The sequence below is a fragment of the Anabrus simplex genome, chromosome 4 (assembly GCF_040414725.1).
Source record: "Anabrus simplex isolate iqAnaSimp1 chromosome 4, ASM4041472v1, whole genome shotgun sequence".
NCBI lineage: Eukaryota > Metazoa > Arthropoda > Insecta > Orthoptera > Tettigoniidae > Anabrus > Anabrus simplex.
The window spans coordinates 363,976,920-364,001,871 of NC_090268.1; the positions used below are offsets into that span (position 1 = coordinate 363,976,920).

A 24,952-nucleotide genomic window follows, 5' to 3' on the forward strand; every position below is an offset into this window, starting at 1 on the left:
TGGCCGCCGCACGTTTCCCTTCTCCCTGCACTTGCCGGCTGCTTAGCTGTTGAACGGGACTGGTGCTATACTTTGCTTCTTTTCGTACTATAATTATTGAAATCCTTTCAATAACATTCCACAATTTTTTTACAATTTGCTTTACGTCGCACCGACACAGATAGGTATCATGGCGACGATGGGACAGGAAAGGGCTAGGAGTGGGAAGGAAGCAGCCGTGACCTTACTAAGGTAATGTCCCAGTATTTGCCTCATGTGAAAATGGGAAACCACTGAAAACCATCTCAGGACTGCCGACAGTGGGGTTCGAACCCACTATTTCCCAAATACTGGATACTGGCCGCAATTAAGCGACTGCAGCTATTGAGCTCGGTCAATAACATTCCATTTCACACACAATGATAATAAATAACCTAAACTAATATACCCACATTTTATTCAAATTTTATGTTTTCATTTCTGCTAATTTCGCTGAGTTGTCACATTTGTGGGTACAACCCTGAGTTAAGCACCATCAGGCGGGGTCAAACGTGTGATGGGGTACTGCGTCCGACCTACACTTAAATTATTATTTACTTCTAAAACGCCTTAAAGCTGTCAGCAGTGTCCTTTAGAGTGGAGATACATGTGAAATTAATTAAATTAAGTCACCCACCATTAAATAAATCACCCATCTTTTAAACCACATTAAATATATTTCTATTTAAAGAAATTACGTTCCCGGGTAGAGGACCTCAATGAACGTAATGAGATTCGGTACCTCGGGATATCAAAACCTGGTTACAGGTCCAGACGTTCTTTTTATGTCGTAACCCCCCCATTTTGTGTATGCTATCAGTTGTGTCATAACGAAACGAAATCGCAAACAACAAGAATTTAAACTCTGAGTTTGAAACTACTGGTATTTTCCGTATTGCATACTCTGGTATAAGGAATATAGGTAGAATGTTTTTATTTGTGCTTGTACTGAAGGATTTATTTCTGTTTTGCAGCGACAGACATAACACATTTCAATTGCAGCAATGGTTGTCAAAAATAAATCAATAAATGCATAGACAACTTTGTTATCAAATCAAATCAAATCAAATCAAATCAAATCAAATCAAATCAAATCAAATCAAAACAAAACAAATCAAATCAAATCAAATCAAATCAAAATCTCTTTATTTGCAAATGAGGTGTCTACCTCGGTGGCAAATGGTACACTAAAATACATTATTGTCAAGCACTAAATATTAAAATAACAAGAGAAGAAAATTTTTCCTATAATACAATATTATACAATTTACGCTAACAATGTTTTCTATTAAACACACAGCTCATCCTTAATAAATTTATATTGTTTACAAAATTCTACTTATAATATCTCCTGTACTACTTACAAATATAGTCAACTAATATACAGTATGTGGAATTACTTCAAATGATACTATACAACTGGTATAACATTAATATTTACATTGCATTTATTTATTTACTATATATATATTTTTTTTACCCGTTCTGGATCCTAAGTAGCATAACGACCTGCTGCGTCTCAACCAGAGCCCCTTTTGCCACCACTTTTCAGAGTTCCTGAAGGGCCTTCACAGCTACCGTAGCGGTCCCAGGGCCCTCGAAGTCTCCACTGTACTTCACCCCTACAGGCAGTCCCCTACTTTGGCTGTCCAAACTCCTTAGACCAGGGGATGGAATTAATTTATTCACACACATTTTTTTATTTACAATAACCTGCACTGGTCGAATGCCCTCTAACACTTCATTTATTTTCTCTGTTGCTGTTTATTCTCTTCTTGAATATCTGTACAGATTTTGGAAAAGGATCAAACACTACCTCTGGTAAACTGTTCCACTCCTTCACACCCTTCCCAATGAATGAAAATTTACTCCAATCGCTTCTGCTAAAATTCCTTCTAATTTTATATTTGTGGTCAGTCCTGGCGATATAATTATTTTCCAACTGAAGCCTCTCACGGATATCTCCCCATGCTTCTTCTCCTGTATAGGCTCTATATAATCCTATAAGTCTAGTTTTCTCCCTTCTCTTACTTGAAGTTTCCCACCCAAGTTCCTTTAACATTTCTGATACAATACTCTTTCTCCTGAAATCCCCTGTTACAAATCTTGCTGCTTTCCTCTGCACACTATCTATTTCTTTTATTAGGTATTCTTGGTGAGGATCCCAAACACTGTTTGCATATTCCAATAATGGATGAACCATACTCAAGTAACTTTTTTCTTTTAATTCTTTGTTGCATCCTTTAAGTAGCCTCATTATGACATGTAATGATCTGTATGCTTTCCCAACAATGTCATCAATATGATCCTTCCAGTGCAAATTACTTTCAAATCTCACACCTAAGTATTTGCACTTGCCATCTTTTGGGATAACTACCTCATCCAAAGTATATTCAAATTCAGTTTTAAAGCTCCTGTTTGTAAAAGTTGTACCAGTTGATTTGCCTCCATTAACTTTCATATTATTTTCTTCAACCCGTTGTTGGATACTTTCAAGGTCCCTTTGTAATTCTGAACAATCCTCAATGTTGTTTATTTCCCTATAAACAATTATGTCATCTGCATACAATCTTATTTTTGATGTTATATTGTTCCCTAAATCATTTGCGTATATTATGAAAAGTAACGGACCGATTATACTACCCTGTGCAATTCCCTTCCAAACTTTCTCTTCCTGTGATACATTATTTCCTACTTTGACTTTCTGAACCCTTGAATTTAGAAATGCTTTTATCCAACGTGTAACCCTTATGTCCAATCCTATTCCCTCCAATTTCTTTAATAATATTCCATGTTCCACTCTATCAAAGGCTCTGGAAAGATCTATGGCTATGCAATCTAACTGACCTCCTGAATCCAACTGATCTGATATGTCCTGCTGAAATCCCACCAGTTGTGCCTCACAAGAAAATTTTTCTAAATCCATACTGGCTCCTCATGAACCAATTTTTATCATCACATATCCCTCTGATGTACTTTGATATTAAACTCCCCAGAATTTTACAAACTATACTGGTCAGGCTGATTGGTCTGTAGTTCTCTGGTTTCCTTTTATCACCCTTTCCTTTATAAATTGGTATTATAATAGATTCCTTCCATTCCTTTGGTATTACACTATTATTTATGACATAGTCAAAGAGAAATTTTAAATAAGGCACTATGTACCACCCCATTGTCTGTAATACCTCCCCAGTAATTTGATCACTTCCTGCTGCTTTTCCTCGCTGAAGCAGTTGGATTTCTCTGAAAATATCTTCGTTTGTGAATGAGAAGCTTCTTGTTTCCCTCTGTCTCTCTCCCTCTCTATCTTTTGTTTCGGTTTCCAACTCTTGACAATCATCTACTGAATCTCTAAATTCCCTACTAAATAGGTTTGCTTTCTCAGTATCTGTTAAATAGTGTTCACCCCCTTCTCCCACCATTGTAGGAATTTGGATTCCTTTTCCTTTTTGATTCCTGATATATGAATACAGCTTTTTCCATTTCCCTTTGTGGTCATTACCCTCTTGAAGTATGCCATTCTTATAATTCTCTTTTGCTTCCTTTTTCACTCTATTCAGTTCCCTCATTAGCTGTTTTCTAGTTTCTCTACTCTCCCTACCCTCTTTGATTTTCCTCTTTACTATTCTACATTTTCTTTTTAATTTTCTTATTTCCCTTGTATAATAAACAGGGTCTTAGGTCATTTTACCCTTCTTAACAGGTACAAATCTCTTCTCTCCTTCCCAAATAATTCCTTTAAATTTAGCCCAAAGTGTATCCACGTTACTCCCTTCACTTATCCAACAACTGAATTGTGATTTAAGGTAAGTCCCAAATTCATCAACTTTAGTTTTTCTGTACAATTTCTTATCTTGTGTAACGCTCTTATTAAGCCTTTTTGGTACCAGTCCTACATCCATTATTACAGCCTTATGGTCTCCTATACTCAGTTTTATCAACAATTTCCCATGGTTTAACCAAGAATACATCTAGTAAGTTATTGAGACGAGTCGGTTCTTGTACTACTTGTGTAAATCCTCCCTCCCAAATTAACTTATTTGCCAGTTTCTGTTCATGGGCTTCACTTGCAGCTCCTTTCCATTCAACTTCAGGCAAATTTAGATCTCCCCCAATTATTACCATATCATTATTATTGTTTTTACGAGTATAATCTATTATTTTTTCGAAGATTTCCATGTCTCTTTCCTCTATGACATGGAATATAGTAAAGTTTGACATAATAAGAAAAGCCTTGAAAAATAAAAAATAAATGTGCATTTATATATGCAGTAGATATGCAGTAATCACAGGCAGACCTGTAGTCTTACTTTACTGGCACTTTGGCATTATAGCTGATGAAGGGCTATGTATTCAACAAGTATCGATATTAAAGTATCACACTATAGTCTTCTGGGCACAATGGCAGTTACATACATAAAAATTTAAATGGCTCTTGTATGAACTGGTACAACAACAAAAAAATTGCAAGGCAACACAAGAAATGACTCCGTATACAATACATCGGGCAAACTCCCCGTCAATAACCGATAGTAAACAAAAACAATCTTTGGTCTATTAGAAACATTGAAAAATAGTGAAAAGAAAACTGAAACAAAATACAATTAACAAAAGGCACCATACTTTTATTATGGAATGTATGCTTTACAATAGTGGTGTTCCTCGTAGAAGTGTTTGACGCACAAGTCCTTTGTATACCAAGCACATTTGACAAAACCAGTATTCGGGCACAAAGAACATACCAGGCCAACACTGTCAAAGGAATACACTACTGGGTGTTCAAATTGTCCAGGATGATTATCAAGGTACCCACAGCGGTACCACGAGTACTTCCACATGTTTTTGAATCGAGGAGATTTCAGCTGGAAATGTAATAGTGATTGCAACTTTAAGATGGTGTTCATAAGTTGCAGCCTGGAATACATTTGTCTTGCTTATGTTTTCCAAATCCGAAACCCATACATGTCAAATGGCTGACAAACTGCTGTAACGCCGACTGGAATAGTTTAATATTAAAAACTTCATATTTGGTCCGTACTGAAAGGAGACTAACATACAATAAAGGAGAGTACAAATGATCCACCGTATATCAATACAAAATATGTTGCTAATACAAGATCACAACATTTTTATTAGGGACTGGTTTCAATGTCTTTGGACACCATCATCAGCCACAACAGGTCAAATGAACAGAGATATATGTGTATTATAATACAAAATATAGACCATTAGTAATAAAATTACATTAAATGGATGAAATATACAACGTGATGGTGCTTAAAAGTCATTCTTACAAAATTTTCTAGTTAGAGATTTGATGGACGAATAATACAATAGAAGTGAAAAATTGTTAACAAATGGTTTAAAAAGTCTTTGTCACTATGTAATGCCTTAAAGCCTTGAGCATGGCGTGAATAAACATGGGATGAATGTTGAATGTCGACATCTAAAAGCTGACGTAAATCATTGTTCCTCTGTTAATATATAACTTGGTAGTGGCCTGTATCATCATAAAGTAAACAATAAATTATAAAGTAATTAAGCAAGTGGATCGTGTTAATGGGATTGACAGAAGTATTGTTGTGAAACCAGAAGGTTCTCAATCCAATATGGGACCTGAAGTGTGAGAAATTAAAATAAGTTGATGGAAAAGAGGGCATTAAATTAACGAAATGTAAAGTAAGGGACTCGCCTTGATGGGCCTGTTTCTACGGAGAAAAGAGAGGAACTGAAGGCTAGAGCTTAATGGGAGCATAGCATAGTGTTAAGGGAGGAAGAGGTGTGGATCAGTGGGGAGGAGAGGAGGGGCGATGGAAGGGGCGGAGTCAGGCAGGCGTGGAAGGGAAGGATAGCACGATAATTTATTACGTAAAATCTGAAAAAAAACCCCCAACAAAATAAAACCTGTTTTTGGGAAGTTTGACACTTTTAAAGACTGAAATGAGGACATCAAATAAGATTCTTGGCTTTTCGGAAATGTCATTCAGGTTCAAATATTGATCCAAACGTATATAATACACTTCCATGGTGTCAAGCAAGGGGTCTTTGCTCAACGTATCTAATATTGTTAAGTCATGATCTATTCCGTTAAATTTGTGTTTATAATCATGAAAACCTGTTGTATTTGATTGCATTAAGATGTTTTGCATATATAATCTTAAAGTTCCTACCAGTCTGCCCGATATAAGAGCTGCGGCAGTCATTGCACCTAAACCTGAAAACACCTGACTTCGTGAAAGGGTTAGATTTGTTAATTACGTAGGAATTGTGAAGAACATGCATGTTACTATTGCTGGTGCAGAAGGCAATATTAACGTTATGTATATTTAATATGTTGGTGACATTGTAAATGGGTGAAAGTCGAAAATAATTTAGGTTTGGGTTTATCTTTTATTAAATTAGAATTTGAGCGATGCCTGAATTTATTAATAATACGTTCGATGAAAATTTCATTATAACATTAAACCTAGCTATCGCACGTACGATATTAAGTTCTTTATTCAAGTCTGCTTTCAACATTGGGACTTAGAACACGCGATCAACGAAGCTATTGTACGTAGCACACTTGTGAGAGTAGGGATGTATTGAGCCTTGTTTTATTGTTAATGCTGTATGGGTGGGTTCCCTGTAAATTTTGTATTTAAATTAAGAAGGGAGCCTAGTGATAGTTAAATCTAAAAAGGTTTATGGAACCGTTAATTTTGGATTCTATTGTGAATTTGATATAAGGGTCTATTTTGTTGAGGGTTTTTTTTTTTTTTTTTTTTGCTAGCTGCTTTACATCGCACCGACACAGATAGGTCTTATGGCGACGATGGGACAGGGAAGGGCTAGGAGTGGGAAGGAAGCGGCCATGGCCTTAATTAAGGTACAGCCCCAGCATTTGCCTGGTGTGAAAATGGGAAACCACGGAAAACCATCTTCAGGGCTGCCGACAGTGGGGCTCGAGCCCACGATCTCCCGGATGCAAGCTCACAGCCGCGCGCCTCTACGCGCACTGCCAACTCGCCCGGTTTGTTGAGGTTTACAAGAGTGTTCGGTGCATCAATAGAACGTTCGTCGATGATAACAAAAGTATCGTCTACGAATCTGGCCCAGAACTTGATATTGTTAAACTTTTCATTAGAGTATTATACTCTAGGAAATCTAAATTTACTTCTGCCAAGATGCCAGTGGCCAGTGACCCCATAGCCAAGCTATTTTGTTTATAAACTACGTTGTCAAATGTAAAATAATTGTTATCTATTAATAGTTTCAAAACAGCTATAAAATCAGAGATTTCAAGTTCGCTTAAATGACTATTGGAATTTAGATTATTTTCAATAATAGGAAAGAGCTTGCTCGTTTTTATGCTCAGGTACATGTTAATAATATTGAAAGAGGGCAACGTATGGTATGGTTGCAGGTCAAACCCGTCTAGTTTCTTGATTAGTTCAGAGGTATTCTTAATGGATTTATTAGAAGCAAAAGTGAAATGTTTTTTGAGGAATTTTTGAATTTTTGAATAAACTGAGCAAGTTTGTACAAAGGGCTTGGTCTATAGTTTATTATAGGATGTATGGGGACGTATGGCATCTTGGCAGAAATATATTTAGATTTCCTAGAGCATAATGCTATTGACAACAATGAAAAGTTTGCTAGACACCACGGAGGTCTGCTATATATATTTGGATCAATATTTCAACCCGAATCTGAGCCTGAATGACATTTCTGAAAAGCCCAGAATCTTATTTGATGCGCTCATTTCAGTCTTTAATAGTGTCAAACTTCCCAAAAACAGTTTGTTCTTTCACATTTTACGTAATAAATTATTGCGCTATCCTTCCCTTCCACGCCCGCCTGACTCTGCCCCTTCCATTGCCCCTCTTCTCCTCCCTCCTGATTCACCCCTCTCCCTCCCTTAACACTGTGCTATGCTCCCATTAAGCTCTAGCCTTCAGTTCCTCTCTGTTCTCCGTACAAACAGGCACACCAAGGTGAGTCCCTTACTTTACATTTTGTTAATTTAATGCCCTCTTTTCCATCAACTTATTTTAATTTCTCACACTTCAGGTCCTGCATTGGATTGAGAACCTTCTGGTTTCACAACAATACTTCTGTCAATGCCGTTAACACGATCCACTTGCTTAATTACTTTATAATTTATTGTTTACCTTATGAAAACTGATGATACAGGCCACTACCAAGTTATATATTAACAGAGGAACAATGATTTACGTCAGCTTTTGGATGTCAACATTCATCCCATGTTTATTCACGCCATGTTCAAGGCTTTAAGGCATTACATAGTGACAAAGAATTTTAAAACCATTTGTTAACAATTTTTTACTTCTATTTTATTATTCGACCATCAAGTCTCTAACTTGAAAATTTTGTAAGAATGACTTAAGCACCATTACGTATATTTCATCCATTTAATGTCATTTTATTACTAATGGTCTATATTTTGTATTATAATATACATATATCTTTGTTCATTTGACCTATTGTGGCTGATGGTGTCCAAAGACATTGAAACCGGTCCCTAATAAAAATGTTGTGATCTTGTATTAGCAACATATTTTGTATTGATATAAGGTGGATCATTTGTTTTTTTTTTTTTTTTTTTTTTTTTTTTGCTAGGGGCTTTACGTCGCACCGACACAGATAGGTCTTATGGCGACGATGGGATAGGAAAGGCCTAGGAGTTGGAAGGAAGCGGCCGTGGCCTTAATTAAGGTACAGCCCCAGCATTTGCCTGGTATGAAAATGGGAAACCACGGAAAACCATCTTCAGGGCTGCCGATAGTGGGATTCGAACCTACTATCTCCCGGATGCAAGCTCACAGCCGCGCGCCTCTACGCGCACGGCCAACTCGCCCGGTGGGTCATTTGTACTCTCCTTCATTGTATGTTAGACTGGAATCACCATAACTTCTACTTCCGTGTCATGAACAAGCGCACTGTGACCAGAGAAAGAATATAACAATAAAATGTTTTGTCCATCGGGTAAACTTGGTTTCAAGATGTCATTATACCAGCTCTGAAATTCTGCCTTGCCCATCTTTCCCACGCCATTAATATTTTCAGATCAAAAATTGGATGTATGGCCCTTCAGGCGTTTGCTCTATTAACCAGCATTTCGTCTTAGGTCCGACACTAGACTCGTCAGAGTGGGATGTGTCAGACCCTACCCACTGATGCTGGGGTGTATGCAGGTGAACTTATCAGAAGCCTCTTATGTGGCACAGTCTGATAACTGCATACGGGAGATAAAACTCCACAATGGAATTAATGCCCGCCTAGCAATTCCAAATGGTAATACTAAATTCCCATGAAGGGAATTAGATATTTTTCCACCAATAGAGCATATCAAAAATAAGATCAAAAATTGGATGTATGGCCCTTCAGGCGTTCATGGGAATTTAGTATTACCATTAATATTTTCATGTGAAAAAATTCTTTTCTTAACAAGGGAACCAAAAACACCATTTCTTTACTTTAAAACTATTAGCAACAGCTAGAGTAGCTCATCTTCTGCTGACACGGTAGGCATAATCGTGTAGCTGTGCATAACTGATTGGACCACCGTGCTAATTAACTTTTCTGCTTGGCGTGCTAACGTTCAGCCGGTGTACACTTCCAAATTAAAGCTGCTTTGGTCACTGTTAAAACATGTTTTGGGCTGTGTAGCTGTATTTTTTCTCTTACGTTTTCCACAAACATTTTGGCTTCCACCATAACGTCAGTTTCCCTACAAAGGTTTTTGTTGCTGTCACGACAGTAATTTTTCAGGATGTGATTCCAAATTTGTTTTTGAAGTCATACAACCAGCCTGACGACGTCATGGGTCCCTTGAGAGCGGGCACTTAGCATTGCCCAAAATTTGACTGTGATGTTATGGATGGTGGACGTACGGTACTCCGTGTCAAATTTTTCCTTGCAGTCCATTGCAATAAGACAAATTTATTCGGAGAGAGCCTCCTGCATCCACTACCTTTTTCCAGGCGGAGAGCTGTGCCTCAATATGCACACGACAGAATTTCTTTTGCACAGTTGCAAATTTCAGATTTTTCCGTTTTCCACTCCTCCAGTAGTCGACTGCTGTTTTTTATACTGTAAGTCTGCGTTGTCCATCGAATTGGCACTGTCCTGGCTTTGTCCCAGTTCTGGCTCGTTATTATTTATTTATTTATTTATTTATTTACATAGTTTACGCCCACATTGGAGCACTTAAATCAAATCCAAATACATTTACGTTAACAAAGAAATAACTGAAGATTTAGCTTGCATCATCTTCTTCCTTTCCCAAAACCTCTTCATTCTGGCTGACCTGGCTGCCCTTTCTTCATCAGATATGACATATTGTTTGTGTCGTTATATTCAATATCCTTTTAGTTTTCCTCCAACTGATCAGACCTGTACGTCAAACTTGTAACGTCCTCCAAATAGAGACTGTCACCTTCAATACAGTAACTTCGAAGCTTCGAAAAACAAAATAAAAATAATGAAAATACATGTTATATTTATTGACAGAAACAACGGAGAACACAAATGTTTATTTAAAAAAACAAATGAGAGAATTATTGGTATCAACATATCAGGCTGTCCAGTGCTGAAAACTAAAACCTAAAATTTCACATGCAGCGGAAAAGACCACACTTCAATCTATGTTATTACGGCCTATGACACCTATCTGAAAACAGGTGACTGCTTAACACTCATACTCAATCGCGTCATAAAGCTGCAGCTCTCGAAAGTTCAGCAGACCTTCTTCACCGTGACTTCCGTGATTTGTTTGAAGATGAAAAGATATTTTTGACACGCTCAACGACATTACGCTTAAGGAATCATCACAAACGTTTTCATAAACATTTCAGAAAATGTAAACTGACTAATACAATATGGAAATTACAAAGGAGAGCTATGAGGAAGGCCGACAGAGTACGCAAAGTGTAGCACCGTTTCTGTTCGACACCTAAGCAGACAGGCAGGCGCGAGTTGAAGGGAAACGTGCGGTGGCGAACCAGAAGGAGGGGCAGAGGGGAGGAGGTGCAGAGGTGTGGCACACACAAGGCAGACAGTGTGCTGGCTAAGCATTGGCCAGCAGGTATTCATCGCTGTTCACGCAGAACTTCAAATGTCTCAACTTTTAGGCCCCTTAGTTAATGCCCTAATGAATGTTGGCACCCAAAATTGATGCTGACATTTTTTTTACGTGTACCTCAATGTGTGTTCCAAGTTTCATCACGATCAGTGACTTAATCATTGCCGATGTTCCTTTGTGAGACAGGCAGCAAGAAAATTAAGGTGACACGAGTAATTTTACAAGTAATATGTTAAGGTTGCCTGCCCCTAAAACAAAAGTGTGACAGTGCTGAAAAGAGCTTTTTTCGATTAATTATATCATTGGAGATACAAGACTACCCTGCCAAATTCCTAGAACTGAAAAGGTTAAGTTAAGATTTGTTAATTCCACATACTGTATATCAGTTGACTATATTTGTAAGTAGTACAGGAGATATTATAAGTAGAATTTTGTAAACAATATAAATTTATTAAGGATGAGCTGTGTGTTTAATAGAAAACATTGTTAGCGTAAATTGTATAATATTGTATTATAGGAAAATTTTCTTCTCTTGTTAATTTAATATTTAGTGCTTGACAATAATGTATTTTAGTGTACCATTTGCCACTGAGGTAGACACCTCATTTGCAAATAAAAAGAATTGGATTTGATTTTAAAGCAAATAAAACTTACATTAACCTGTTACTCAGGCCAGAACTCCCAAACTGCACAACAAATCAACACCAAATCAACAACAGATAGACTGAAGAAGGTTGACAGAAGGATTATCAGATCAATCTTTAATAAAAAGCATCAGAAAGATGGACAATGGAGATTGTTGCTTAACGAAGTGGTACACCACAAAAGTGAGTCAATAATAAACACAACGAGAAAAAGGAGAATTGTCTTTTTCTGCCATATATCAAAATGAGATGAAACTAGGCTACTGAAACAACTATTTAACTACTATTGGAAAAGTAAAACAAAAAATAATTAGTTCAAAGTAGTCAAATATGATTTAGGAGAGTGAATACTAGAATGCAACAAATTGGAAATAGAGAAGAGAAAAGGATTCTGAAGAACAAACATATAAGACTTAAACTTACAACTTTGTAATAAAAACAATACAGCATATCGAAGAAGAATGAAAATGTTTCGGGAGTGGAGGAAGATAATGAAAGTTAAATCCCCAGTTAATTCTTTGAAGGCTTAGTGGTACACTTGAGTCCTGTTAATCCGAACCCCGTTAATCCGAAAGTCCGGTTAATCCGAACCGAAACATTCAATTTTTTAAAAAAATATCTCCTTATTGAAATGAAAAAAATATATTTTAGAATTAAGATTTACTTGCATTTTATTAGTCATATTTTACTAGAATAACTTAATGTAAACAATTACACATCATAAACCATCAATCACTGGTTGTTTGTCTTTACAAATTCTGTTAGTTTCTTTTGCCATAGTGATTGGAACCTACTCGCAGATGCAGTGTAAAACCAGCGTCTCATAAACATCACATCAGTGGGCGTAGCAGCAGAGTGTTGCTCGACGTAGCGTACGACAAGTTCTATGGACATTTCAAACTACAGTATGTACTGTACTGTATTGTAGAAACTATTTTCCTCACATGGTTGAGGCGCTGGCCTTCTGACCCCAACTCGGCAGGTTCGATCCTGGCTCAGTCCGGTGGTATTTGAAGGTGCTCAAATACATCAGCCTCGTGTAAGTAGATTTATTGGCACGTAAAAGAACTCCTGCAGGAGAAAATCCCGGCACCTCGGCGTCTCTGGAAACCGTAAAAGTAGTTAGAGGGATGTAAAAACAATAACATTATTATTAGAAAATATTTTCTGGTTAATTCGAAAATTTCGTAATCCGAACAGACTCCGGTCCCAATTAGTTCGGATTAACGAGACTCTACTGTATATGATTTGATTTAAGTTCTCCAATGTGGGCATAAAACATCATCACAATTTTATACAGTTCCAGTTTTCCGGGTACTGTTGGTGAGCCTCTTCCATTCTGTCTTATTGAGATACGTTCTGTTGTTAATGACGTCCTCCAGTGTCCTTCCCCGATCTGCAATGTCCATCTTTACGATGTCCATCCAGTAAGTTCTTGGTCTTCCCACATCCATTTTCCTCCCACATGCCTCTTGAAGTCAACAAAATGCTGTTTTTGTTGGCTCCACCCTCATTAAATGCCCAAACCACCTCAATCTGGACATGCTGACCCAATCTAACAATGACGTAACAATCTCAGCTTCCTTCCTAACCACATCATTCCTTAACTTGTCCAGTTTGGTTTTTGAATTGTGGACCTAAGGAACTTCATCTCAGGTGCCTGCAACCTTGATGAATCTTTCTTAGTGACGGTGCAGGTTTCAATACCACAGGTTAAGATTGGTATGAAGTACTGATTGAACATCACCTGCTTTGATTTTGTTGATACTTTGGGATCCCAGAGGAGTGTTCGTGCTTGCTGGTAAAAGTGAGAGCTCTTCTGCTATGGCTATGGGCATGAAACATGTACTGTAAATAAATTGCAGAACAAAGATTTCCCCCTTTTACATATGAAACCCCAAAGATAATTTTATATGCATATTATAAACTAGTACAATATGTAAGAAATCCAAGAAAAATAAATTTCAGATTGGGGATACAAAGCTGGAATAGGTAGATAATTTCAAATATTCAGTATGTGTGTTCTTTCAGGATGGTAGTACAGTAAGTGAGATTGAATCAAGGTGCACCGAAGCTAACACAGTGAGCTCTTAGTTGCGATCAAAATTATTTTGTAAGAAGGAAGTCAGCTCCTGGACGAAACTATCTTTACATTGATTTGTTTACAGACAAACTTTGCTTTACAGGAGTGACAGCTGGGTGGACTCAGTTTATCTTATTCATAAGTTTGAAAGTAGCGAGAATGATTGCTGGTAAAAACAGGTGGGGACAATGGCAGGAGGGTACTCAAAAAGGGAGGTAAAAGATAAGTTAGGAATTAACTCGATGGATGAAGCTGTATGCATAAACTGGCTTTGGTGGTGGTATCATGTGAGGCGAATGGAGGAGAATATGTTACCTAGGAGTATAATGGACTATGTTTTGGAGCATAAGAGAAGTAGTGGGAGATCAAGGCGACGATAGTTAGACTCAGTTTCTAATGATTTAAAGATAAAATTATAGAACTAAACAATGCCACAAAGCTAATTTATTATCTTAACCACTGCAGTTTATTTTGTGTTGGTCCACATAGCCACAAAACTAGTTACAAACAGAGGATTGTGGCTGTGGTTAGTAAACTCACAGAGGCTTGCAACTGAATGCTGAAAGGCATAACAGTCTATAGTGAAGATGTATGTCTTTCTTTTAAATATACTCTATCCATGCGTGCTTATATGGTAAGTTGCTGCTCTACATCTGTTTCCCATACATATTTCCCTCCTGTTAGATCTCTTACCTGGGTAGTATAGAAATCAAGTTATCTATTTTTTTTTTTTGCTAGGGGCTTTACGTCGCACCGACACAGATAGGTCTTATGGCGACGATGAAATCAAGTTATCAAGCAAGACTTCACACACATTAAGAACACAACATGCTTGACCAAGCTTCTTAAATGGAGCAATACAAAAACTGCCATTTTCATATTCCATGCAATTTATATGCCTGCATTATTAACTTTGCTAAACACAGGAATATACTTACAGCTGTTCTGGTTGGAAAAACACAGTCAAACATGTCCACACCCAATGCACAGCACACTATAAGATCAGTTGCAAATCCAACCCCCATAAGGTAACGGGGTTTATCTTCTGGTAAAATATTTGTAGATAAATGCACCATCCTCCAAAAGTCATCTTTACTTTCGCCTCCACTGTGAAATGAAATTAATACAGTAGGTAAAATGATCTCCAACATAACAATTTCAAGAAAAGTGGAAAAAAAAAAAAGCTTCCAGGTTTACGCAGCTGTTAGCCACATGAATTTTTATGAGAAATCTGAATTTGAGGAACATGACTCTTTATTTTTAAAATCCACATAAGCTGACTGGGATTTGACAGGTAGCCATCCTGGAGGGTAGCGAGTGACAAAATCACTTGGTTAGTAAGTCCAGTAAATTGATCTCAATAACAAAACTGCATACCTGCAAAGGAATACAGACCACTTAATAAGTCATATCAATTCTTTGTTAATATCTCATTAGCAACTTTTAATACCTTAGCATGCCTGGTGGCACGATTGTTAAGGTATCAAGTCTTTATAGTCTGACACTGTGATGAATTAGTTCTGAGTGCCGCAGGTGGAAAAAATAATCACCATCACAGTGTTGGCTAGGTGTGCCAAAATCCTGAGTTCAATTTCAAACCTCTCTGAAGTGAGAGAATATAACGATGTTTACGGCGATTCATCTGTCAAATGGGGACAATAAGCCTTGAGCACATCCCTTGGTGTTTGTCAATATTAGTAGGTTGCACTGACAATGGGTTCAACCTCTCCCTACCTCAATATCATCACACTGCACAATACATAACATGCATCATAATTAATGATTTTCATTCCGTGCTGATATAGACAATACCTTAAAGAAATTGGGGTAGATCCTTCACCGAATCAACACTTCAATATACAGGTAAAAATGTTTATTTCATACTGTTATACCAGTTTCGGTACCTGTGGTACCATCTTCAGTAATAGACGTGAGAAAATTTTAAAGAATAAATGAGCACAAATAAGAAAAAAAATGACTTAAAACAACCTGCATTTACAAAGAACATTAAACAGTCCCATGTAACCAGAAAGTGGATAAAAACTTAGTTTAAGGAAACACAAAAAGAGTACAAAAACATTAGAGGTACAACATGTGTGTGTTATGTACTGCAACTATAGAGTTCTGATATACTTGTTTAACAATGTTCACAAATCCCATTGTGGAAGATCTTGAGGTAACACTTAAAATAAATTTATAATACATTAAAAGTGCCAAATGTTATTCTTGTAAACAAATGACTTAAAGTCTGAAGTGGTATATAACAATTGAAAAAATGACACAGTCACACTTACTGAAGATTAAAATCGAATGGGAGCAAGATATTGCTAAAAATTGTAGATAAACTACAGTATATTGAATACTCCCTCATAGTAAAACGTGACCTGAGTAGTAACACTTTAGTATGATAGCATATATAACATTAAAAGTAGTTGAGCTGTACTGAGGAGAAACACAGCCTCAGAAATCTGAAGAAAGAAAAAAAAGGACAGATGGAATAAAAAAATACAGAGAAGAAGAGGAAATAGAGAAATGAATATGCAAAAAATATAATTATCATTATTTTTATCATTATACAGGGGAAAAAAAAGAGGAAATAGAGAAATGAATGTGCAAAAAATAATGATAACCATAAAATTAGATTCCCTCATTATTCCTCATTATTGTACATGACTTCCTCGGTGACAGTCAAGATTTTTCTCCTGAAGACGCAGGGCAAAGTTCTCTCCAAAACGTAAAGAGTTCCACCTTGTTTTCTTGACACAACATAAGCCCAAAAGCCCATATCATTTCTAGGTGATGTTGGTAAGTTACTGAAAGGAGCTGAGAAGGAAATAACTGGGCTTCCTCAAAACTGTCCAGATGGAATGATTTATGCTCCAAAATACTGTCATGGACTGGGTCTTGTGGAAACTAAATGGAAGGCTTGATTACAGTACTTCAACATCTGTAGCCATCTGTTTCACGTCAATGATACTCACCTCCACTCTGTCATCGACGTACCGAATGACAGGAAATCTGTATGAGGTATTTTAAACATCAATAAAGCTGACAACAATTGGTCTGGCAGGTGATTAAGAAAAGTCTTAGGGGAGAAAGCATCTCACAATGGGCTTCTCACTCCTTGAAAGAAATGGGCATCTCATTATACGCAAACCTTCCCAAAAACAAAGTTTGGGAGAATAATTGCATAGGACTGTCGTTTTTGGAGTGCGCAAATACCCTTAAAATGTGGTCCAATATCTTGACGGTTCGAGCAGTCCCTGGAAGGTGAACTTGCTGCCATTATACAGACTGTGGCGAGAGTGAAATTTGTTTGGTATCAGTCCCAAAGGAACACTGCAAAGAAGTAACTGCCATCACAGGGTTAGATCAGCTCTGACTTCAGTAGCATACTTTGTTGGTGGTAATGAGATTCCTTGAGCATTTCTTCGATACTTTGAGAAGTTCACTCCTTATCTTCTGCGAGGTCTAATAGAAGATTGAACATCATTGCCTTTCATCCAAGAAAGCACAATGCTTTAATGTTAAATCACACTATATCGCTTGACAGAGACATTGATTTGTCACTTGTTTGTACCTTTCAGTTACTTAAATTAACACTTTGAAGACAATGTCACCCCTCATGGGGTAACGGATGCTCATACAAAATATCGTACGTCATCCCTCATGGGGTCGCATGAAACTAGCGCTACCATTTGCAGAGTATTGCATTGCTTGTTTATGTAAGGTGTTCATAGAGTGCAGCGCGGTGCCCATTTCTTTATCAGCACGCTGTGCATTGAGCAACAGACAGTGGAATTTCTCTGGCATTTGTCACCCCATATGCAACCATCAGAATTCAATTATTAATGGCAAGGAAAATTATGTGGATTGGAGCCTATTATTGCTTTATTCTTACGTACTATTGTTACATAACTTAAGAAATGCTTATTATTACATCAACAGAGCTTCATTTTTCTAAGGAAAGTTAAAATTACAAAAGAAAACAACACAGATGATGATATATCATGCTAGTCATTGAATTTATGGCATAGTATAAATTATATGGAAGGATAACAGTTCTTACAAGATACACATCACTTGTGAACTAACTCATAGTGAGGTTTGCATAAGAATGCTTTGTCTGGGCAATGTTTACAATATGTTGTTACTTTCTTCGCTTTCCTTGCAGCCTGTTGACCTCCAGTTTTGTTAGCCTCTTTGTAGAATATGCTTCAGTATTTCCTTCTCTTCCGTGTGGAATCTCCAGCCTTTTCAGTTTCTTCCGTCTCCACAAGGAGATGGATACCATGATTGTGACGAGGTGTTTCTACTTCATCCGACAAGCACATTAGTTCAAGAGCACATTTCTCCTTGAAGGTAGTTATGGACATTTTCTGCAGCTTTGGCACTGTTTGATAGTTTCTGTATGCAATCCATGAATTCACCAAGCTCGTTTCAATTAGTAGTCCCGTCACTACCTTGTGATACCATCTGACAGTTTTCTGAAGAGATGTATTATCGGACGACAGCTGATCAGATACATCAATGCCAGGCTTTGCTTTGTTGTAGTCAATAACTACGGATGGTTTGAAAATTTCTGTGTTACACTTATCACGTTTTCCTGAAGATACAAAATCTAACTGGTGCTTAGTTGAGAGCATATAAACCTCTCGCTTGTCCATCCATTTCAATGCTAGGATGCCATTATGTGATTCCTTAGCAACCATTTCTCCTTTCTTGACTCGTTGCTTTAGACCTGGCGGAAGCCTAACTATTCTTCTCCAAGGTACCAACCAGATGAGTGTGTCTAGCTAGGAGTTTATTTGCCAAATCAACTGACGTGTAGAAATTGTCTGTGAACAAAGTTGATCCACTGTCTAAATAAGGATCCGTAAGTTCTCTCACAACAGCTGTAGCATGTGGTAGTCCAGGGTTAGCAGTTGTCCCTTTGCCGCAGTACACTTTTGTGGTGTAGGTATAGCTGCCTGTATCACATAGTTTGAATACTTTCACCCCGTATTTATGAGCCTTATTTGGAATAAACTGGCGAAATATTAGTCTTCCCCTGAAGGGGATCATAGATTCGTCAATGACCAATGTTTCCTGTGGCTCATTTAGTTCTTTGAAATTCTTATTGAGCCTTAGAACAAGAGGTGCGATTTTATACAACCTGTCATGTCCTCGGATTGCTTCACTCTTGAAATGCCAGAATCGCAAAATCAGTAAGAACTTGTTCCATTTCATACATGACCCCCAACATAGTTTTTATACAGTCTGTTCTTTCTTGACCAATAATTATGAAGTTTGGGAAACTGTGCTAAGCCCATCCACATCAATAAGCTTAAAGAACTTTTTCATGTCAGCGCAATTGATATCAGTCCACTGAGTGAATCTACTCTGCCTACTCGCACGTTTCGATTGCAACACATTCCTTGCATTTTCATTGGTTTCATGCACCATCATATTGATGATATCGTCATTAACTATAGCAAGATAGAAATCAACTGGTTGAGATTTAGCACTCGGCTTCATTAGGATGGTGGGTTTTAACACTTGCATTTTCACTGAGGGGCCATTTCAAAAGAGTTTCAGTCTTGAAGTGGGAAGTGTAGGATATGGAAAAACTAGTTAAATACAGAAAAAGAGAAGAGATAAAGAATAATGCCAGTCATAAAAGACTAGGAACACAAGACAAAACACAGAAAGAGAAAACCACGTAAAGTCATATATGGATGGTAAAAGACTAGGAATACAGAAGGAGAAAAGGAGCTGAATGGGTTAACACGTTAACTTCGATGCGTACATTTGCTTTTTTCGCGGTAAACTGCGGAAATGCCATATACATATTTCAGGTTGTTGTGGGGTACGGATGAGTGTAATTTCATTTGCAGATGATAATCAAAGACATAATTTATGTTCAAAGTTACTATTTCTGTGTTCCCCCCTATTGGGTTGACATATGGTTATTAGGTTGGCAATGCAACAGAGAAAGTGCGCGTCACCCCTCTTCTCACACTGACCTATCACTGTGTTTATCCTATTATGTGTTTCAATCTTTCTTTCTTTCTTTCTTTCTTTCTTTCTTTCTTTCTTTCTTTCTTTCTTTCTTTCTTCTTGGCCTTAATCCCAACTTATTGGGGTTGGCATTTGATTTATTTATTTATTCATTTATTTATTTATTATTTATTTACTAGCTGATGTACCCGTGCTTCGCTACGGGATCTACACTGTATACAGAATTCTAGGTGAAATAGTGGACACGTTGTGATTAAGATGTTGTTAAATTACAAAGCTCTTAGTGGTACCGGAGAAACAGGACGGAAATGTCGCCATATATCGTTTCTCATCAAAAGACCGGGTTTAGGAATTTTCATTGTAATGGCAGGCCCTCTTGCCTACAACAAGTCACAATGGATTTGGGGAGTTTTCATTATGATGGCAGGTCCCCGTGCCTACTGCCAGTCATATTGGAGTTGGGCAGTTTTCATTATAAGGACAGACACTCACTATCTACCTGCCTTTTTATATCTCTGTGGTTTTCCCAAACTGCAAATGGGCAAAACATCAAGGTGACAGGAAGATTACTGCGAGAAAGTGGTCTTTCAATCCTTATCTGCATTAATATAAATTCAAAGGACAGGTCACCGGACGAGTTGGCCGTGCGGTTAGGAGCGCGCAGCTGTGAGCTTGCATCCGGAAGATAGTGGGTTCGAACCCGTGTTGGCAGCCCTGAAGATGGTTTTCTGTGGTTTCCCATTTTCACACCAGGCAAATGCTGGGGCTGTACCTTAATTAAGGCCACGGCTGGTTCCTTCTCTCTCCTAGGCCTTTCCCATCCCATCGTCGCCATAAGACCTATCTGTGTCGGTGCGACGTAAAGCAAATTGAAAAAAAAAAAAAAAGGAGAGTCGGCCATGCTGGTGGCTGAGGAAAGTGGAGAAAATGATGTGATTCTCAGCAAGAGTTAAATTATGAATATGGCAGTCTGTTAGCAAAAGGTCAGTCTTCCTGGTAAGTAACGTATCCATCTAAAAATGAAGAGTAATGCAGATAGTATGTAGCATGGAATACATTATAGGTGGTACTGAGTACCTTTAAGATATCCATTCAGTTAGTGAAAGAGATGCCATTCTGTTGAAGAGCTTCGGTATAAACGATATTCTGGGTCTCACCCCGCCTGGCACAAGTATAAAAAGAGAATTAGAAGATCTGCCTTGAGAGCAAGCAACGTATAACTGTCCATGTGAGAAACAACCTGAATTTGCAAGTTCTACCCCAGTAGTAGTTAGTGTTTGGCCTTACAACTTATTTATGGTCATGGCAAAGCAGACGCTTATGGGGAATTGAAGTCGCCTAAATTGGAAGGGATAATTGGTAGAAACGAGGGGAATACGTGGTATAAATATAATTTTACCCCTTCCACTACCTGTTAAAATATCAACTTCAATGATATTCCTGTGTAATGTCCTTACTCTCAGGCGGGTACCGTTGCACAATTTTGGTGCGTTTAGGTTCCTCAGTAGCATTATTGGTACTCCTGTTTTTAAGGTAATCTCATGTGCTGGCAAACCGGGTGGAGAAATAGAATTGAGGAACTCAAGTGGATAATGAACAGCATCGTCGTCGTTTCATGACCAAATTAACTTACATGTATATTCTTTCTTTGCCCGGAATTCGAGCCATGATTTTCCTATTTATTTCTGTGACCTGTTCATTTTATGGAGCCAAAATAGCTTGCTCACAAAGCCATGTATTTTGAGCAACATGGATATTGTGAATGTCCTAGAAAACACTGTCAACTAGGGCATCCTCAGACTGAACGATTTTAGCCAATGATGCAGGAATAGTAATAATATCACCAGAGACCCGTCATGTTCCAGTATTCAGTAGTATATCACTGAATTCCTTTTCTCCCTGACCACCAAGCTGCTTATGCATGTTGGTTGTGAGTGAGAATTTCTCAATCAAGGGCCATAAGTAAGATTTCTTCATTGAAGCCTATACTTTGTCTGCTCTAATTCCACCTGCTACAACTGGCAGAGTCTGACGGAAATCTGTGAATAACATCGTTATGCCTCCCATAACCATGTCTGTCTTCCTTATGTCCTTGAGTGTCCAATCTAATGCTTCAAGCACCTTTTTGTTCGCCATGGTGCACTCATCCCAAACAATCAAGCGGCATTCTCTTATAAACTGAGCCATTCCGTTCTTGAAATAGAACATACGGGTGATTCCATCCGGTCAGAATCTACAGGTGTTTTGAACACTGAATGAGCTGTCCTTCCTCCTGGTAAGAGAGTCGCAGCAATCCCGGAAGATGCTACTGTCAAAGCAATCTTCCCCTCACTTCTCGCTCGAGTCAAAATTAAATTGATGAGGAAAGTTTTTCCTGTGTCCCCTGGAGCGTCCAGAAAGAAGAGTGTGCCCATTTTGTGACTGATACTGATAAACAGCTTTCTGTTCTTGTGTAAGATTGTGCTCGATGTTAGTAACAATCGTTCTGAGTGCAGGGGTATCGCAGGTTTTCTTGGTAAATAGTCGGAGGTATGACTGGTGCAGGTGGCAAACCGTACTGTTCAAGGTTTAGCCCTCCAATGTGCCAAATGACCTGTTGTAACTCTGCGAGGTACATATCATATACATATGGGCTAAATTCCAAATTTATTTGAGGGTTGTTTAGTCTCTCTTTGTAAATATAGTCTTCTGCAAGGGCGTCACGGAATTTTACCCTCGGATCTACCGCATCACTCAAGTTACAAATAAGTGTCGTAGCTGAGATGCACTGTTGCGTACGGCTGCCTCTCTGAGCATATCTTCTCAGTGAGTGTCATCCTCAAGGAGCTCTAGAACCCTACATGCAGCCTGATAGGTCGGGTGCACCACTCCAGGGACAGATCTCAAGTGTTCAAAGGAAGCTGGTCCCCTGAATGTGTGCAGGAGCAGCCCGAGATGGTAGCACTCACTGTTACCCGGATGAATCGTGTACATCCTACCAATAGCGGGAACCTTCTTTATACCTGCGTAGCCCTCTAGGGGCAAACCTACTTTCGTCCTCAAAAATTCTCCTTTCTGCTTATTAATGTATAATAACTTGGTACTTCGTTGTACAACGTTTGAGCAAAATGATCAAGTTGGCTTTGCTTAAACAAAGTCATTAGCATTGTATTTTGCAGATTCTCTACTCTTTCTCTGACATTAGAAGGTTAGAAATAAACTCTTTAGCCGTTTTCTAAGAGCACGTGCAAATGAATGACAGGAGGGTACGTCTCATGATTGGGAAAGGACAATATTCTCCAGGCTGACTCCGAACTGCTTATGTAACGTCCAGTTTGATAAGCAGAAACTTCATCGTTGTCATTTTGTACACAGAAAGTGGCCTGGTCGCTACTTTTATTGACATATTTGCATATGTATTTAACAGACTTAATGCTGCTGCAATATTCTACATTAATGTGTGTCATAAAAGTCCGAGCAATGACTGGTGAGTAAGGGACAACCCACCCCTTGTCCACACGTACAGTTTTGTAACTGATTCCTATGAGTGCTGTGAAACCTCTAGAATCTGGATTCTTTCCTTTGTGTATGGGATAGCTATCGTCCCCCCCGTAACTGTATGATTGACAAATTTCTTTGGATACTTTTTGGTGCAGTGTCCTTCCTTCATACATGGTGAGGAAAAGTGCACAATATGGCTCTTCACAATTCCGTAGAGCTCTGGATCGATTTTAGGGTCAAGGAACACAGCGTGAATGGTGTAATCTATCCTTCAGTCACAAATCGGTTCTTCAAGCCACAACAAGATATGTGCGTGAGACAGTCTTCCCTACTGGCATTCCACCGAGTACATATAGCAGAGTGAAGTGCCGAATATTTTACCCTTAGTCAAAAGTTCAATCAATGCCTTCAATTAGAGATAGAAGACTCGGGAGACATTGTCATAACGGCACTGAGAGGACTGTTCTGGCAGTAGAGCAGACTTAATTTCGTCCCAGTTAGGGTTTGTTGTTAAGGTTATGAAAAGATCGGGCTGTCCGAACTTGCTGACATAACAAAAAGCGTCCTGGGTCTCAGTATGCATGTACCGTGGTTCTCCGGTAAAACTCAAAGGCAGCATGACAACTCGAAACAGTTCTTCCACATTCAAGTCTTGTCTGAGCGTGTCCTGGAGGTAAATGTAGCTCTTGGCATACAATTTGGTACACTTATTTATTTCACCTTAACTTCACATAAACATACACATACCCTAATCAACCGCTGTCACAAACAAAATACACACATCAACAAAACCGCCATCTCTAACAGCACGAAGACCCTTGAGACCTATTAGTGGGTTAGGCCGTGGATGGTACGGCCACCACGTTTCTTTGAATTTCTTTGCTTACTGTTGGAAGCAGAATTTAACTTGCCTTGATGAAGGCCAATGCAATTTGGCTGAAAGCTCGGCTTCATTAAATAAACATAGTGGCTTTAATCCAGTAATCATTTATTTATTTACGTTAATACTATGAGCCACGAAAACCTACATTCATGACCCAGGCACAAACAGTGCTGAACAATGCTCTGCCGTAGTCCGTTAAGTAAGCAACCTCACCATTCCCATAACTATAAGATATAACATAGCACGGATGGAATAGATGGAATACTATGATGAACCAACGTGTCGCATACCAGTAGCTATCAGACCATGTATGAACCAGAGGAATGGCATGCTGAAAAATAACAGTTATTTAACTCCCCAGTAACCTTCTGCCAAAATTTAGGTTGTCAGGCTGTTCTTGTCAAGTAGTTAGCTCCCTTAGTTCAAGCGATACACAGTAGCAATGCAATCTATCGACGATGAGCGGCAGCAGAAGAGACAAAGCACACCACAACAAATAATAGCCAATGTAATGTTATTGTTAGTGTTAAGAGCTTTTGGATATTGTAGACCTTCACATTTTGTTTTCTTCCTACTCTCTGATATCACGGCATCCAATATAAAGGGAGTTCTTCATCCATTCATGACTACCCCGTCTCTCAAGCTTCAAGCGATCATTCCTTCATGATTTTTTTTCCTCATTTTGATAGACATCTTCACAATTTTCTTGACGACCACAAAACTTTTAACCTTAACACAATGACGACAGAATCCACCCC

General features: G+C 38.3%; 1 protein-coding gene across 1 annotated transcript in view; it reads right to left on the reverse strand.

The window, feature by feature from the left end:
* The window catches only part of Tgt (tRNA-guanine transglycosylase), a 226,103-nt gene that overhangs the window by 23,978 nt on the left and 177,173 nt on the right, over positions 1–24,952 (reverse strand). The window contains exon 6 of the mRNA XM_067145784.2: positions 14,770–14,938. Coding sequence (XP_067001885.1) covers positions 14,770–14,938 — 169 coding nt within the window. The remainder of the gene's footprint in view (positions 1–14,769; positions 14,939–24,952) is intronic.